The 15,106-nt window shown below is 40.1% G+C and overlaps 1 protein-coding gene across 1 annotated transcript in view; it reads right to left on the bottom strand.

Annotated features, from left to right (window-relative positions):
- The window catches only part of wdr7 (WD repeat domain 7), a gene marked incomplete at its 5' end in the record, with an annotated part of 120,357 nt that overhangs the window by 99,332 nt on the left and 5,919 nt on the right, over positions 1 to 15,106 (bottom strand). Inside the window, 5 exons of the mRNA XM_079235295.1 lie at positions 2,776 to 2,996; positions 3,467 to 3,599; positions 3,717 to 3,832; positions 5,074 to 5,221; positions 14,822 to 14,941. Of these exons, the coding sequence (XP_079091421.1) occupies positions 2,776 to 2,996; positions 3,467 to 3,599; positions 3,717 to 3,832; positions 5,074 to 5,221; positions 14,822 to 14,941 (738 nt within the window). The remainder of the gene's footprint in view (positions 1 to 2,775; positions 2,997 to 3,466; positions 3,600 to 3,716; positions 3,833 to 5,073; positions 5,222 to 14,821; positions 14,942 to 15,106) is intronic.

The following is a 15,106-nucleotide window of genomic DNA, read 5'->3' as shown; positions in this document are numbered from 1 at the left end:
ATGTAATCTACTTGCGCAACAACAATTGCAACACTTTTAGTGTGAACGCAGCATAACTCCAGACTTTGAGATTCTTGTCAGGAGCAAAAAGCATCCCCAGTTCTCCCATTATGAATTCCTCCAGACTCAGGTCTATGTCAGTGTTACACCTCAGGTTGAAGTGAGTGCTGCTTCATGTTTTTCAGTATTTGCCGACTGATAAGATAATCAGAAGAAAAGTACATTTTGTAAACTTGAATCTTTTTTTAAATTGCACTTTTTGTTTAATTTGTTTTGAGTTTGTGGAGTTCTGCTCCTTAAGACAATGATTCTTAACCACAGGGCCACTTTCGCCTGTGGGCAAGCTCTGCATATGCAGAAGAAGAACCTCAGCCAGCAGCTAGCTAGCCTGTAGCGAAAGTTATTGAGAAGTATTTATAATGAAAACATGTTATTTACAGTTTATTTAATTAGAAAATTATTATTTTGAATTGTGTGCACACTGACCTGCACACTAATAGTTGCCCAATAATTGTGAACACACAGATATTTCCTAAGAAAGTAAAACCCAACTTTTAAATGTTGAGGTTTATTAACCTTTTGGATTGACCCAGAGCACCGTAGTTGTTCAATAAAACAATTAATCCTAAAAAAAACTACTTTCCTAATAATTATGCAGTGTATTACCACATTATTTATCAAATTTCAATTTTTTTCTCAGTTTTTTTTTGAGAATTATTAGTTATCCTTGAGTTGAGCCTTTCAATGAGTTATTGTATTGCTTGATTTGTTCCATGACTTGTTGTCTGTGCAGGTTTACATACACATGATCAATAAATGTCTTTGTGATGATCACATTGCATCATGTCATTTATTTGACACAGCTTTTGCTTGTTAAACTGTAGGTAGATTTGATTTAGTTATTGAATACAAGTCAAACCAAGAGTGAGATCAATTAGTTAATAAACCAATACAGTGTTAATAATTGAATGGGCCCCGGGGCACTTTGTACTTGAAAAGTTGGGCCCTGAGGTCAAAAAGGTTAAGAACCCCTGCCTTAAGACACATAATTGTTTTCACAGTGCAGTGTTGGTTGTCATAGATTCAGTGAGTGAGTATTCTCAGCTAAGGTTACATAATTTGGGTATTTTTGAAACTATTTCTCAGTAGTTTGACTTTTGTATTTCATGTTTGTGCATAAAAGCTGTTGAGTCTGTTTAAAAAAGGCTGAAGTTACTCAATTGTTGTGATACCTTGTGTCCTTAAAATGCACTTTGGGGGTTTTAATAGACTATAAAAGGGAATATTTCTAACTTATTTTTTTCATGCATACTGTGTTAAGTCTCAAGTCTTCTTCAACACAGCGTGATGTTCATTTCGTAAATTATGGTCTATTTAGAGTCAGATAGACCATAAAGCAGAGTATGTTTTAAGGCGGAGCTACTGTGATCAACTGTGATCAACAGAGCAGTATACTAGCCGCCTCTACTTCACTCTTCCGGAGTCCAAATATGGTAACTTCTAATCACTGGTTGCAACCAAGATGGCGACGGCCAAAACACCACACTCAAGGCTTCAAAACGGCTGTTCACAAACTAATGGGTGACGTCCCAATGACTACGATCACTTCTTATAGTCTATGGACCACACCATCTTCGAACTTCACCTTCATATTGATCTCAGCTACACACTTGTTAAGTTTCTTGACTGCATCTTACACGGTTGTGACGCTATGTCAATGCCAAAATATGTCCACAGACAGACCGACAGACATAAAAACACCTGGCCAAAGTAGTCCAAACCTCCTCTTCCTGCTTACTGTTAGGTGTCTCCAGGAACACATGTTGCCATGATGACATGGTGCGTAGCTAAATTTACGCATTGAGGTCAAAGTCTAGAACATGTGTATCGTCTCTTTGATTGAGAGTCCCGCTTTGTGTATATCTGAGCTCAGTACTTGAGCTGGTTACAGTAATCTGGTTTAAATGCTGATGTTCTGTTCAGAAATAAGGCTAACTTAACTTTACATCACAATAACCTGACTGAGCGACAATGATGTAATGAGTTATTCAAAAGTGCAAAAGATTGCTCTCTCGCAGACGTTTGTTTCCAAAGTTTTGTTTTGCACCAGGGAGATTTGTCACAACGCTGCGTCATTGTTTTTAGCCAAAACTGATATTTTGGCTCCAAGAGACATCAACTCACTGCTGAGACCAAAAATCACCGATGCTTTTTAGTCTGTCTGTTTGCTGCATCAATAAGCTGATGTAACGTTTGCGTTCTCAGAAAAAGAAGAAAAATCCAAAATGCTTTACAATATTTAAAAACTTAGAAGCTTTTAAGGTTCGGTCAGAAACAAAACATGAAACGTCCTATTTAAAGCATGTCTCAGTCTAGTCTATAACACAACGGCATCTGACATCTTATCGCCATGGTAATTCTTGCCTCCGAGGCAAACTTGTATTTGTGATGTTGGGCTATATAAAATAAACTGAATTGGATTGAATTTTGGTCTTAATGTCAGGCAATGCTTTCATTTGGTTTAATGTGTGTGTCTGTGCATCCAACATTTGACCACAACAACCCAATGCCATTAAAGTTCTCTCCAACAATGACATCACCACCCCTCCCCCGCCCCCCCTTGTAACATTTAAACTAATTTCAGCAACGCGCTTCTTCCTTTCAGTACATTCATCCCACACAGACACAGACTAACAGCAAACAGAGAGAAACGAGGAAGGAAACGAGCCAAAGACAGAACCAACATGCATGCAGCTAAATGTCTGGAGGTCTTACGCTGCAGTTCTCAGGCGGGACAATGAGCTGGGTGATCTCGCCCCCGTGGACACAAAAAATGTGCTTCATCTCTCCGGTGAAAATGTCCCAGACGATGACGGAGAAGTCCACTCCTCCGGACACCAGCGAGCGCTGGTCATAGCGCGGGGAGATCTGGTACGGGTACAGGACGCACGTCACCTTGTTCCTGTGTCCCCTCAGGGTCCGATGGGGCGGCCAGCCTGCGGGACGGATGGACACAGAATGGAAGCCGTGAGATGCGGCGGATGTTGGGACTGATACACACTGCTGCTCACTCCACTAAACAGGACATTTTAATCTATTAATCTTTTTTTGTGACCTTTCTTGTGCTTCTGGGTAATTTATTAACATTTCTGATCCATTTTCCTCCATACACCTGTTATTAATGTTCTCTGCTCAATTCCACTACCGTCCAGCAAACCAGCAGTATTAAATTGAGACGTTTCAGAACCAGTTAAAAATTCCTCACAGCAACTCTAATCAGAGAGTGAAAAGAAGTTATTATCAAAGCTTTTTCATAATTAGTTTTTATTATCTTATTTTTGTTTATATCCTGACTATGTATAACTTAAACAATTAGTCTGTTTTCTTTTTTTCAGCTTCTATTTCCTCTACCCTAGACAGTTTTTTCCTCCCTCCCTCCCTCCCTCCGTCCGTCCCTCCCCCTCACCTCTCCGGAGCATGTGCTCCCCCTGCAGCAGCTGGACGATGGCGGTCTGAGTGGCAGGAACCAGTATGATGCTGCCGTCTTCTCTACCGCACACCAGGCGGCCCTGAGAGGGGATGTAGACGCTGGCTGTCACCTGAGGGGATCAGAGCAACACACTCATCATCAGCCGAACGTCATCCAACTCTCAACTTTATTACTGCATTATTCAAAACATTTTATTTCAGGTGGAGAACATTTTGTGGATCCAAACCTTGATGGGTCCTTCTTTTCCAGGCAGAGCGCTGAGCTGGTCAATGATCCCTGCAGACACGGGGGTCAGCTTGTCGAAAGCCTCCTGGAGACTGACGGTGGACGACACCTGCAGCTCTGCACCGAAACGAGACAGTCACAACAAGAGAGGCAAGTTAAGTAGTTAAGTCTTCAAGTAAGACACTAAAAGCTATATAAGGAGAATTACTTTATTCATCCCGAAAGGGAAATTCGTTAATTTCACGTGTTATCGTACACACACATACACAGTTTGGGAGAGCGATGTTAGAGTGATGGGGCCGACCATGGGTCAGGTGTCCCCTGGGCAGGTTGGGGCGTTTGGAGTCTTGCTCAGATGTCACCTCTCCAGCTACCAGTCCACATTCCGCTCTACTACTCTCCTTGTAACATACAGGGATTTGAACCAGCCACCAAGTCCCCCACGATCTGAGCTACTACCGCTTCAAAAATAGGTGAAGCATTTTTTGCGCAGAAAATGCCATATTTACAGGTATGCCACTATTATTAAGGCCGCCGTCTACTAACTAGTAATGTGAGATACATCAAGATTTGGGTGGCTTCTCACATCAACAATTTCCTGGGGTAAACCCTGGTTAAAAAAAAGGTTGAATTTGAGTGAATTTGAATAAAAATAGGTCAAATGTATTGTCGTTCCATATTAGGAGCTTGTAACATTGATCTTTTCTTGATGTCATTTAAGATAATCAATTTACTGTTTTTGTTTTAAACTAATTATTCAAAATTAAAAACTTGCATAGACAAACACTCTTTGTCTGTAAAGGAATATCTTAATAGTTAAATGTATATCCAATGTTAGTCTTTAATTTTTCCAACATTAAATTAATATTATTTAAACCAGGAGCCCTTTAAGAAACAAAAAAATATATATCAATGATGAGTCAACAGCGCCATGACACATTTTGGTCACTAAATGTCCCTCAGCCAGTGTGCTGAGAGATTACTTGTCTACCGACACACTTAACAAAAGCTCATCTAAAGAATCAGATAATATCCCTAGATTTAGTAAACAGTGTTAAAAATGGTTTTTAGACCATTTATATATGTGGAGCAAATGGACTTCATCGATAATGAGAAATGTATGATGTAATATATACCATGCAGGACAATATAACTTCATTCATTCATTCTATAGTTAAGTTGTATTATATAAAAAGGTACATATTAGCACCAGTGGTTTTCATACTAATGATTACGAAGAGGGATTATTAGTGGTCAGTGCAGTTTTGCTCTTACTCAAATACTTGTTTTATAAAATTAGCTTTTCTGTGACGTCACTATATAAAACACCAGCGCGCTGTGTGTCACGCAGTCTTTACCTGCGGCAGTTGACAGCGGCTGCAGAGGCGAGGTATCCGGGATACCCCACAGGGACAGCCTGCCCGCTGAGTCTCCCTGGATCAGCAGCTTGTGGAAGGGCTCCCGTCGGCCAAAGAAGAACCGAGTCACAGGAGGACAGATCAAGAGCTGGAGGACAGGGAGATGGATGGGGCGCAGGGAGGGGGGGACACGTCAACATCTCACAAACCTGGAAACGTAGTGTTCATCGGAGCACATTATTCTCACAATTGGAGTTTTTTGTTTTGCCATAAAATACTATTTGTTTCGGTTTAACGTGCCATGTCAGTTCTAGTAGTAGTCACACAACGTGCAGCTGGTAGAATGTAGAATGTTTGGTTTCGCTCTCTGGTTGACAACACACAGCAAACTGCAGGGAAAACAGAACCACACAGCTGGTATTTTTTAGGATATCTGACTCTAAAGGGCCAATAAATAAATAAAAATGTGTGTGGAAACTATTGGCTGATTCTAGCATGCTGACGGGGAAGTGTAAGCAGCAAACCAAGTGTAGCCACTGCGTAAGTCCAATGATCATGCCCAAACTAATGCTTCACCTGTCGGAACGTGAGCCAACGCAGCACACAGAACGGGTGGGGTTGAAGCCACAGGTACAAACAGGATGAGGGTCATGTGACTGAAGCTAACTAAACCAGGTAGCTTTCTTCCCAGGGCGCTCATATAAACTAACCCCTAAACTGAGCATGTTTTTAAGTTGACGAAACACAACATCAGGAGTCAACAGCCATGCTGATCGTTAGCAGGGATAGCGTTATCATCTTATTTCATCGTGTTCGCATGCAAACATTTGCGAAATGCGTTTTTTTTTTGCAGATGTTTGATCGAGAAATTTAAGGTTTGACCTGACAATGGCACTACATGAAAGGTTACAAGATCATAAATTTGGTAGCAATCGATCCAACAGGCAGTGAGGTGAGATATTTTGGTTGGTACCACAAACAGTCCGACCATTAGAGCAACACTGCCGTCCTCCAAGCATTAGACAAAAAGAGCGACCCGGACCCACTTGAAGGTCGTATTACTTCTGGAACAAAACCTAGAATGTCCAGTTTCAAAATGTCATGGTACATTTTGTTATTAATTGGGAAAAACCCAATAAAAACTGTTAAAATAAATGTATCATAACCATGTTGACAGAAAAACAAAACAGTACACAGTTTAGTAGATTTTGATTTAGTCGCCATTATGCTTTGGGGGATTTAAACCAAAAATATAATGTTGACATGCGAGTTGTTGAGTTTAGCAGTGGGCTGTAAGTGGCATTTGTCTTTATAACAGTGGTTCTCAAACTGGGGAACGGAGGTATTACAGGTGGAGTGCGGGGGAATGCAGATTTTTATACTCCTTTATTCCCCAAATTGGGGAAATTATTCTCTGTATTTTACCCATCCTTAGTAATTAAGGAGCAGTGTGCTGCTGTGAAGCGTCCGGGGAGCAACTGGGGGTTCAGTGTCTTGCTCAAGGACACTTCAACGTACAAACTATGGGGAAACAGGGGATTGAACCGGCGACCTTGTGGTTTCAGGACGACCACTCTCCCCATGAGCTACATGAGAACTTCACATAGTATATATGTACACGGACAAAAAACATCATTCATAAATTCATGTGATATACATGTACTTTTGTGGAAATGTTTACGTTACGCAGCATGTTATGCTTGCGCGACGGCCTAGATTCAGGGTGTTTTGCCAAAAGCCGATCTATGTGAGATCTTCGTGAGGTAGTTGTGAGATCGGCTTTTCTCTGTTGCGTCTCTCGAAACAGAATACAGATCAAAGCTCAACATTGAGCATGAATTGAAAGAGGCCGTATCAAGCCTGCAACCCCGTTTTAAAAAGATTTGTAGAGGAAAGCAGGTTTATTGCAGCCACTAATACTGATACAACTTGATGGCTCACACATATCTGCACTTATTTTGATTTTTGTTTGGGCCAAATATTAGAAGTTCAACATCAGATAAAACGCTATTGTTGAAATTATTAACTTGCCCTGACTCCCTTAGAAAGTGTACAATCTCTGAAAACTCTATGGAAACTATGCACGTGGGTATCTCACCTAAATCTGCCAATCTTTAGAGCCAAATTTAGAGCCCAATTTAGCCATATTACAGCTTCAAGAAGTCACATGACCCTATATCATATATGTCCCTCATCAGGAAAAGTGGATCAGGTGAGATTTACAGGGGCTACCACTGTCCGTTAACAGGCTTCCTTCCACAGCACTGTGGAGTTGCTACGCCAGTCCACTGAAGCAAATCATGGACAATATCAAGAGCCATAGACTAACTGTTGGAACTATAAACACAGAATTTCCATATAGTATCGTTCACATTCCTAAACGGCAACGTGATCAGTCCGTAGGTTACAGGGGAATAAGGGTGGAGATGGGAGGAGGGCAGCATAGCATTGTAGACGCAAAAACAATCCACCCCAAAACACAACTAGTCCTTTATTCCCAAACTTTACATATTGCGAGTGGTTACTAAAGTTCCCAACAGTGGTTATTAAAGAAAGACAGAATTGAGAAGTGTCTTTCAGATGTTGATGCATGTCGGATATAACTCCCACCCAAGAATGTATTATTATTTACCATGGTTTATGGGTATTATGCTTCCCAATTTGCATGACTGTTAGATATAATGTGGTCCATTTTCACAGCAGGAACTAAGCAAAACCTAATATTGAGCCATTGTTACGTCTCCTGCTCGTTTCCACTGTTCTCTGTCCACCTGATGACGAGTTCCTGGAAGTTAAATCTGTGCACTGCTTAAGAGGAGATTCTAATGCCTAATTTCCACTGCATGGTACCAGGTACTTTTCTCTTACTTTTCGTTTCCGCTGCAGATATTACCCCCTCAATGTAGGTGGGGTAACCAGCTCACGTCATAAAATCACAGCAAAAAACACAGGTCTGTACTTACCAGGCCATGGTTTTCCGGGCTGCCACTTAAACAATAAAAATACATTCAAAAAAATAGTAGTCGCTGTTGCTTTGGCCATTTAAAATTGTCAGTTTTTGCCCCGAGACGTGGGCAAGTGACGATTCTGAGACTAACCAGTGGTCTCCACTTTTTTAACCTTTTAGTATCGGCTCAGCTCGCTTGGCAAACTCAACCGAGGTACCAAAAGAAGTACCACGTCACTATCTGAGGTTTTTGCAAATGAAAAAACAAACAAAAAAGAAACATTCCAAGCAAGTCGCGCCATAGAAATGTGGCACATACGGTAGTATGCTTTACAAACTAGGACAAAACACGTTATAGAAAACCAATAATAACATTGCCGCCACTTCCTACATTTCTGTCCGTCCTACAACTGCTTAATTCACTCACCTAACAAACACCAGCCCTGCACCCACCTTTTATATAAAATTAAGTTTGGGAAGTGGAACTAGAATTATCACCTCCTGGTTTTAAGCCTCCGCCAACCAGTCAAGTTGCAGTTGACATCCATGACTGTCCAAAATTCTGCACATAAATCTGAGTGGTGGCCAACAATGTGGTTTGTGAGGGTCTCAGTGACCTTTGACCACAAAGTTCTACTCAGTTCATCCTTGAATGCAAGCGGATGTTTGTGCCAGATGTGATGAAATTCCCTCAAAGCGATTCTGAGATATCACGTTCATCAGGATGGAAAAAGACACAAAGTCCCAGTGACCTTTGATCAGTAAATTCTAATCAGTTCATCTTTGAGTGTAAGAGGACGTTTGTACCGACTAGAAATCCCCTCCAGCGAACGGGACCGACAACTTGTCTGCTCTCATAAAGCGGGACAACCTGTTCCCATGTTTTTTTTCTCTCAACGTTCAGGATAGGGGAATCCCCAAGTTCCAGGTTGTTAATTCCTGCAGTGGAAAAAGTGAGTTGACCAAAACTGGCCACTTAGCTGAAACATTACACCCAACAGTTCTGCTTCAGAGTGGATAACAAACAGCAGCTGGTCCTCAACAGGGGAAGTCATAGCTTGTGGCATCATGCTGTGGCGGGGGCTGATAATCTGTGTTTGACACCCTGACTGTTATTTTGACAGCGCTGTGGCTTCACACCTGTCCAGGTTATGACACGTCGATACCGTGGCGTTAATGAAAAAGGCTGCGGACAAACAAGAGAATTAGAAAATGGATTACTAATCAATTATAATGATGGACATGATGAAAGCTCATGGAGGATGGGCTGCCGTCACCACGGCAACTACAACATTTAAAAGCGGGAAGAAAGGCAGGGAATGGCTGAGGTGTGCTGTGTGTATCACAATGCGTTAGTTTTGAGCGCTAAAGACGATCACAGTATATGCAAAGTGCCACCAAATGTTTTGGTTTGGGTTTTTTTAAACACACTAACTCGTACACAAACAACGGAAACCACATCTTGAGATACAAGATGTTAATCGATAAATCCAACATCCGTGAGCAGACGGCACTAGATAGGCAGTGAAAGAGAGAGAAGGAGAATATCAACCCATTTTTTGTTTCAACTGGCTCTGTGCTGCAGATAAATAATAAATAAATATAGAAAAGAGGTTTCTGGGAGTTAACATAAATCATTCTAAACTGTTGTTCATCTAGAAGAACATTTTTGTGACTAGGAATGTCACATCTCAAAGAAAAAGTGTTAGTTAAATACAGATACAGTAGTTCAGACACCCACCCATTATTCACAGACAGAAGAAACAAACAAAACAAAAAATTGCTGGCAGGTCTGAAACTACAGAAAAAACATTTCCTTGAGTCCTATCTGTACCTGGTACTGTATTTAATAATATTAAAAATATGTTAAGATTCACCAGAAAATGTTAAAACTTTGGTGTTTCTTTTATGTCTGGCATGCACCGTGAGTGTTTCTCCTTTGTGTTTGAAGCTCACAGACAAACGTGACGCTACATGTCATCTGAATGTCTTCCCATCACTTCCTTTTGGTGTTGGGCTTGTTGTAAACTCAGGGACTCAGCGGGTCCTTGTTCCTTTGTTAAAAAAGCAGCTTGGGGACTTTGCATGCTTCTTCATCAGTATGAAGACAGATGAGGAGGTTGATGGTGCTTTTGGAGGAGGAGTTGTTTATTTTAGTGGGAAGAGAGCATGAAATCAGGTGTACCAGAATGAGTGGAGTCCCTTAGTCAGTGAGGCAGGAAAGAAACCCAAGAGAGGCGCAAACAAAACAGAATTCACTTTCAACGGCATCGACTCAGCGGCTCACACTTCTCTCCCAACACAAAACGATTCCGGAGGTTACGGTGTAAATCCGAAAACATCTGTAACTTCTTCTCTCACGTATGGTGGCCCTCCAGGGTGCATTCTCGTTCTTGTTACTCAGTCGGGTCATATAGAAGAAATATGTTATTTTTGCATCAGGGATTCCCGCAGCATTGTATAAAGAAGGCGGCCCGCCACGCCTCACATAAAGGTCATCTAATTAACGTCAGGAAGACATTATTAGATTTTTTATGAAACCCAATATTTGGTTTATTTAGCGCCAGTAAAAATGAGCAATGGTGTTACACAGGAAGGCCCACGTTTTTGATGAGTGAGGTGATTTATAAAACAGTAGCTACATTGGAAAGGTGACAGGAAGGATCTGTCTGACTCAGTTCAGCAGGTGATGTCAGCAGTTGGATATATGGAGGTTTAAAGTTAGGTTGACCAGCTAATGATAACTCACGATAACAATCGGATATTCTGTTTTTCGCATTTGTATTTTAGGTATTTGTCCTTTTTTTGGGGAGGGGGGGCTTAGTTAGCAGTATCATTAACCCCATGACCACGGGGACCGCGGTTTCACGGTGTGACACTCTCTACATTTCTAAAATATTCATAGCATCGCGATAATACATCGGAGAAATATAATTTTACGTCTGGCTGACAGGGGAGACGTCCTTCTTCTGCTGCCTTGCGCCCAGCAACATTTTAACACGATCAGGCAAGAGTTAGGGGCATCGGCGTGTCATATGACGCTGGCAAAAAAAAGGCCTCAGACGAAATCCTTCTGTGATTTTTTTAATCATATGTCCGTCAACATTTGGTTAAATCAACGAATCAATGAACACTCAAGAAACGCCCAAAGAACCAGCATGTAACTACAAACCTGAACTCTGAAAACACGCGGGTGTTTTCACTCATAAAGAGGGAGATTATGGCAAAGGACGCACTTTACGACGGAGGAAGCTGTGGTGCCGATCTTGCCGATGAGGACGAGAACGATCCTGAAGGCTTTCACTCCTGCGACCAAGAGGAAGATGCAGACAGAAGGGATCCATTTGAAGATGGGTAAGTGTATTTAGAGACTAAACTTTGTGTTGCAAAAGCATATTTACGCTAGCAGAGTGAGCACATTTAGCTGGTCCCTTGCTGCTCGAGTCTGGCGTAACGCAGGTTGTTTACATAAGCAGTTAGTACAGTTAGCTCAGGCCCTGAGCATAGTCCCTGCTGGATCTCTGTTACGGGTTTTGGTGTACAACCGTAATTTTCTTTCAGTGAACTTAGTAGTGACCAATAGTTATGTATTTTACAGAGAGGATTAACATCTGCAGCAGTGGATAACATGCAGCTTTGCTCCAGCCACCAGCACCTACGCTGCCGTGGAAGACTGACGACGACGCGGACACTGTTTACCAGGTAAACAGCTCAGCTGCACATGTACACTTGTTGAACTGTTCAAACTGTGTGAAGTTAGTATTGACTAGGAGTCATTTATTTTACAGAGAGGATTTCACCACCACCAGCCCCTCTAGCACAGCCATCCCCACCAGCCCGGGTCTGTTTTCTATTTCTGAACTGTATATTGTGTAAATATATATTTATTAATTTAGAATACATATTTTATTTATTTTTAATAATTGTTGTGATGGTCATTTTTCATTTGCACACACCCCACGAAGCTTTATCTGCAGTATGAAGTAATTTCTCAGTCCCATTTTTATCATTTTGGGGAAAGGTGTGAAAGACCATATTTCTACTAAAAAAACAATAATATTTGTATTAGACATTTATTTACATGTATCTACCATTTTATTCATATATTTCACTGCTTTTGTGAACCGAAAACCTTTGGTAAATCAATTTCCATCACCTAAACCGAGTTACCACCTATATACACTACCTGTCAAGTTATGTTTTCACACAAAATATGAATAATTTCCAAAAATCGAGATTCCATTTTTCAGCTTGAGTCATATTTTGTCTTTACACTTTTGCCTTATGACTATGGTGAGCTGAGATTGTTCTGCAATTTATGATGTAAAACATGGGTATGTATCTTATATGCAAGTGCCTTAAAAGGTGAATTTAAGAGATTATGTAAAATCGACTGAAAAGGACCTCAGTGATCCAAGCGTTAAAGCCTTTTAAAAGATAATCAAGTAAAAGAGAGGGACAACCCTATTGTTTGTTTTATCTTCATACCTGTATCACCAATACAAATAGAATCCCATATGTCTACATACCTCTTATTTCCTAATAAAATAAAATCTCAGTTAACTCTTTCAACTACCATTTTTTGTGCTTCTGAAGATTTTTTTTCCTCCATAAGATTTTTCCAAAGCGGAAATGTACAGCAATAACAAGGATTCAACACATTTTATAAGCCCTACAGTAATTACTTAATCAACCTGTAAAATTAATACTCACAAAATCTCAAATCGTATTATGTTAAGCGAGCTAGCTTTAGGCATGATTCCGCAAAGGCAAAACATTAGGCCCACTAGGTTCTCTGTCATTCAGTATTGAACCGTAGTTGTTGTTTCTGAACATGACACATTTGAATTCATCTTACTCTTGTAAGTCGATATGTTTTCATAGTATCAGTTGATCCTCCTGTTAATTAAGTGTGGCTTCAGCTGCAGGGTCATAGACCCCTGCAGCAAAGCGCACTTCATAGTATTGCTCGGGTTTAATAATCATAGTCTCACAAAAACTTTGGCGCGTATCTCCTCCCACAGCGTTGCCAGCACATGCGTAAAAAATACATCAAAACGTGCGGCCTGATCGGGAATCGTGTGCTATGACTTTTCTAAGAGATTCGCTTAAGCACACACACGCAGGAGGAACACGTGTGATCACGTGATATGTTGCAGCAAAGTGCTGTCCCATTCATATTTAAACCATCAAGCCCTCACAGCTAATGTTGGCATATACATATACACATATACACATATATATACACATATACATATATATATATATATATATATATATATATATATATATATATATATATATATATATATATATATATATATACACACATATACATATATATATATACACATACACATACACATATACATACATACATACATACATATATATACGCATACATATACATATATCCAATCCACACGTACGTGCACGCGCGTGTATGTGGTAATACTGTCGCGTGCACTCAGACTCTTGATCATATTTATGCAAAAAATTAATAATATATTTTTTTTTTTTTTTTTTTAAAGTCAAGGAGTTATTGATTCTTTAGAGATCAAGGACAATAGGGGCTGGTATTCATATGTAATCACGTGATATGTTGCAGCAAAGTGCTGTCCTATTCATATTTACACCATCAAGCCCTCATAGCTAATGTTGGCGCATATATATATATATATATATATATATATATATATATATATATATATATATATATATAAAATGTACCTCAATAACACATCTCACTACCGGTAATGTATATATATTGCGACGTCTTACGGCAGTAGTAGCCACACTTTCAAAATTTCTTATGAAATTTTCTAGTTATTTTTACCCTTCCGTTTGTTACCAAGGTGCAGGCGGAATGTGAGCCACTGAGTGGATGTCTGTTTTTTTGCCGCTGTTCTCACAGTTTGCTCCTCTCGGCTCATTGCTTTCTGGCTGAACTGCAAACACCAGAAACATGTCTTGAAAACAAAAATGATTTTGAATCAGTCAGTCTAAAGTCCATTTTGGACCTCCTACTGCAGTTAACCGTTACACCTGACTATCTACACCCGACACCAACCGGTTCTTTAAAAAAGGACCATACCACCGTCTTTTGCTTTTCCCACAGATTTGACCTTTAACTAAAACACCAACATTGGTTTAAGTTCATTTCTGTGAAAATCCATCAATCAAGATTCACTTAACAAAGTCACTTTTATTTTCTAATCATTAATCAATCCCTTCCTTGACTGGTAGCCAATGTATCACCAACAATTCTGATAATTGATCAATGAAGTGAACTGAAAAGCAAAATGTGAAATAGTCTCTGGTTCCAGCTTCTCCTGTGGGAGGAGGTGTTGCTTTTCTATCATTGTTAACTGAATATATTTGAGCTGAAATTTTAGAAACTGAGCAATTTGGCCATTAAAATCATAACAATGTTATTTTATAGCTACTGAAAATGACTGTTTAGAGCCATTGTATATTTAGCAGTAATATAAAGAGTGAACAATTTGTCGTCAATGGGATGAAACATGCCCAATCATTGGTATGGTACTTTGTAAATATAAAACACTTTACTGGTGCAAATTTAACTTTAACCATTTTGTGTACCCACATGGTAACATTTAGCTTGGTTTTGCTGAATACATTCAAAATGGCATGATTTGGGAAATTACCACTCTTTGATTCGAAATCTATTAATTAAATCTATTAGCTAAATGCTAATCGTCTCCATTTAAGCTTTTGCAGCTCAGGCGAGAAAGTGAACCTTCTTCTTCCCGCCTTTGTTGTGCATTTTCTGGGGCTTACTGGAGCCTCTAGAGGCCGGTGGTGATATAGCAGCTCTGGGGTGTAGAGCTCCAAGTCGCACCCGCTGGCAGAGAGGCACATCACCTCCATAATCACTTCCTCCTCCTCACCTCCTTCCTTCTGAGAGGAGTGAGAAGGTCAAAGGAGGGAGGGAGCGAAGCAGCATCAGAAGACAAAACATAAAAACAAATGTAAAAAAGGACAGACAAAAACACCACAAAATAAGAATGACAAAATAAAAAAGGCACAGACAACACATACATTATAAATACACTTGACATAGTA

Source organism: Taurulus bubalis (assembly GCF_910589615.1).
Source record: "Taurulus bubalis genome assembly, chromosome: 19".
Classification (NCBI taxonomy): Eukaryota; Metazoa; Chordata; class Actinopteri; order Perciformes; family Cottidae; genus Taurulus; species Taurulus bubalis.
Note: the sequence above shows the minus strand (reverse complement) of the source record. Positions and strands in the feature narration are given on the sequence as shown.